Raw genomic sequence first — 2,449 nt, forward strand, 5'->3', positions numbered from 1 at the left:
TGTGTGTGTGTGTGTGTGTGTGTGTGTGTGTGTGTGTGTGTGTGTGTGTGTGCGGTCACGCACGTGAGGCAGTCGAGAGTGGTGTTGCGTTTCAGCATCTCGGCGAGGGCCTTTGCGCCCTCGTCTTTGATGTCATTTCTGTCCAGCCTATGTACATAAGAAGAGAAGGGGAGATTGGCAACGACACAGGCATGACGATGAGTGACTAATGATGATGGCAACAAGGAAGCACTGGCCCTGGCAAAGTGCCAACGACTACCAGGGCGCGACTGATGTTCTCTCAATGCGTGTTACTCACTCGAGTTTCCTGACAGCCGGGTGTAGCTTGAGCACCTCTGCCAACGCCAGAGCACCTCCACGTTGGATGGAATTGTTGTCCAGGCTGTAAGTACCGCCAAACGACGGAACAGAGCGCGATGACAACGCATAGTGAGCGATCAAAGGAGTCGTACACAACAAGGACAGCAAGTAGCTGCTGCATCGTCACACACACACACACACACACGCACATACATTCTCACAGGCACTCGCGACTACAAGTCCTTGCTCAAACAAGGTTTCAACTGTACGTGTGCGTGCGTGTGTCCACATTCACCTGAGATGCACGATGGTTGTGTTGTGTTTCAGCATGTCTGCCAGCGCCTCTGCACCCTCGTTCTTGACGGAGTTGCTCGTCAGGCTGTGAACATCAAGGAAAAAGAATTGAGGTGGAGTTTGATCAATCAGAGGGCACATGCCGGTGACAAGGACGCTCGGTGGCAGCAAACTGAGTCGAAGCGGGTGGCACCAAAGTGTTGCAACTGAGTCGAAGCGGGTGGCTTCAATGTTCGCGGTGCGTGCGTATGTGTGTGTGTGTGTGTGTGTGTGTGTGTGTGTGTGTGTGTGTGTGTGTTCGCGCTCACTGGAGGTGCTTCAGGGTTGAGTTGTGTTTCAGCTTGTCCGCCAGCGCCTTGGCGCCACTCGGGCCGATGGAGTTGAATTTCAAGCTGCCAAAGGGTGTTGTACAACGCAGTGATAGTATGGTACGAGAATGTGAGCAATGGAAACGACCGGCTGGTCACAGACAACGACCAGTCACCGCACAAGACCTTGGCGCGCACGGCTGCTGTTGCCATGTTGAATTGAAAGGCAAATGGTCGAGTGGTGCATGCTGAGGAACACTTGCGGGTGAACCCTTGCGTTTGCACACTCACGAGAGGTGTTCAAGACATGTATTACGCTCCAGGGCCTCCGCTAACGCCATGGCTCCCTCATCGCTGACGGCATTCCTGTCCAGTCTGAGCACACGGGAGCGCAGGAAGAAGATGTGAGCACCTCGAATGCGCAAGAAGAAGGACGCACATGGCGACAGCAACCACAGCATGTGATGCCAGGCCAAGCAATCATGCGTGGCACACGAGATGCTTTGACATCACAACGTACTGGAGTGTTTGGAGGCAGGTGTTGTTCTTGAGCGCCTGAGCCACCGCACGCGCCCCGCTGTCGCCCAGGTTGACGTTGCCCAAGCTGCAAAGTGTGTGTCATGAGCAAGACAATGAGAGATGGCAAACGTGCTCACATGAGGGTGCAAAACCACGCCGCCAACAAGTTCCATTTGTTGGGGGGGGGGGTTGACGGATGAGCGCGTAGCATCGTGAAGTCCACACCAAGCAAGGCATACCAAGGGCACAAGGAAAGAACAAATGAGGCAGACAGGTGAACAAGTCACAGCGTCGCTTGCATTCCAGTCATTGTTGTTGGCTTGCGCTCACCTCACTGTGCTGTTGCAGGTGTTGTTGGCAATGGTTGTGATGTTGTCCTTCACTTCATCCCCCTTCTTACTCAGCTCTGTCCGCGCAAGCAACGCCTCCAACTCCTCCATCGCCGTGTAGGTGTGTGTGTGTGTGTGTGTGTGTGTGCGTGTGTGTGTGTGTGTGTGTGTGTGTGTGCGTGTGTGTGTGCGTGTGTGTGTGTGTGTGTGTGTGTGTGTGTGTGTGTGTGTGTGTGTGTGTGTGTGTGTGTGTGTGTGTGTGTGTGTGTGTGTGTGTGTGTGGACCTGCCTTCTTGCCTGTATCTGCTGTCCTTCCACAAACGAAAGTGCATCAAACTCCACCACTTTCTACACCAGCTTCTGTGTGTCTTTGTTGGTGCAGTGGGTGTTGCTGCTTTGCTGAGGGGTGTGCTTTGCCGGCCGAAACTGCCCCTCAACATCTGCATCGCTGGCAGACAGAAACAAGAAAGGCCAAACCCCGTGTGCTCTACACATGTGTGTGTTCTTCCAAAGTGTGGGTGTGTGTGTGGCGCTCTTTTAAAGAAGTTGTTTCCAACAACAGATGTTCCCCTCCCCCCCCAAACAAAAAAAACAAAGTGTTCGTTGTTGTCAAAAAAAAAAAAAACAGCAAATAAAAATGGAAATGTGCTTCTCTCTTATATTACTTTTTCAAACACTCAAAAAAAAAACCTCTAATTG

General features: G+C 52.4%; 1 protein-coding gene across 1 annotated transcript; it reads right to left on the reverse strand.

The window, feature by feature from the left end:
• Window positions 1-294: 294 nt before the first annotated feature.
• Window positions 295-1,861, reverse strand: PTSG_08517 (uncharacterized protein; the record flags this gene model as incomplete). Its single annotated transcript, XM_004990706.1, has 6 exons — window positions 295-382; window positions 596-679; window positions 903-986; window positions 1,194-1,277; window positions 1,423-1,506; window positions 1,752-1,861. The coding sequence occupies 6 exons, from the start codon at window positions 1,859-1,861 to the stop codon at window positions 295-297; spliced, it is 534 nt and encodes a 177-aa protein (XP_004990763.1).
• Between the last annotated feature and the right edge of the window lie 588 nt (window positions 1,862-2,449).

This window comes from Salpingoeca rosetta (assembly GCF_000188695.1).
Source record: "Salpingoeca rosetta unplaced genomic scaffold supercont1.23, whole genome shotgun sequence".
In the NCBI taxonomy this organism is placed as follows: domain Eukaryota; class Choanoflagellata; order Craspedida; family Salpingoecidae; genus Salpingoeca; species Salpingoeca rosetta.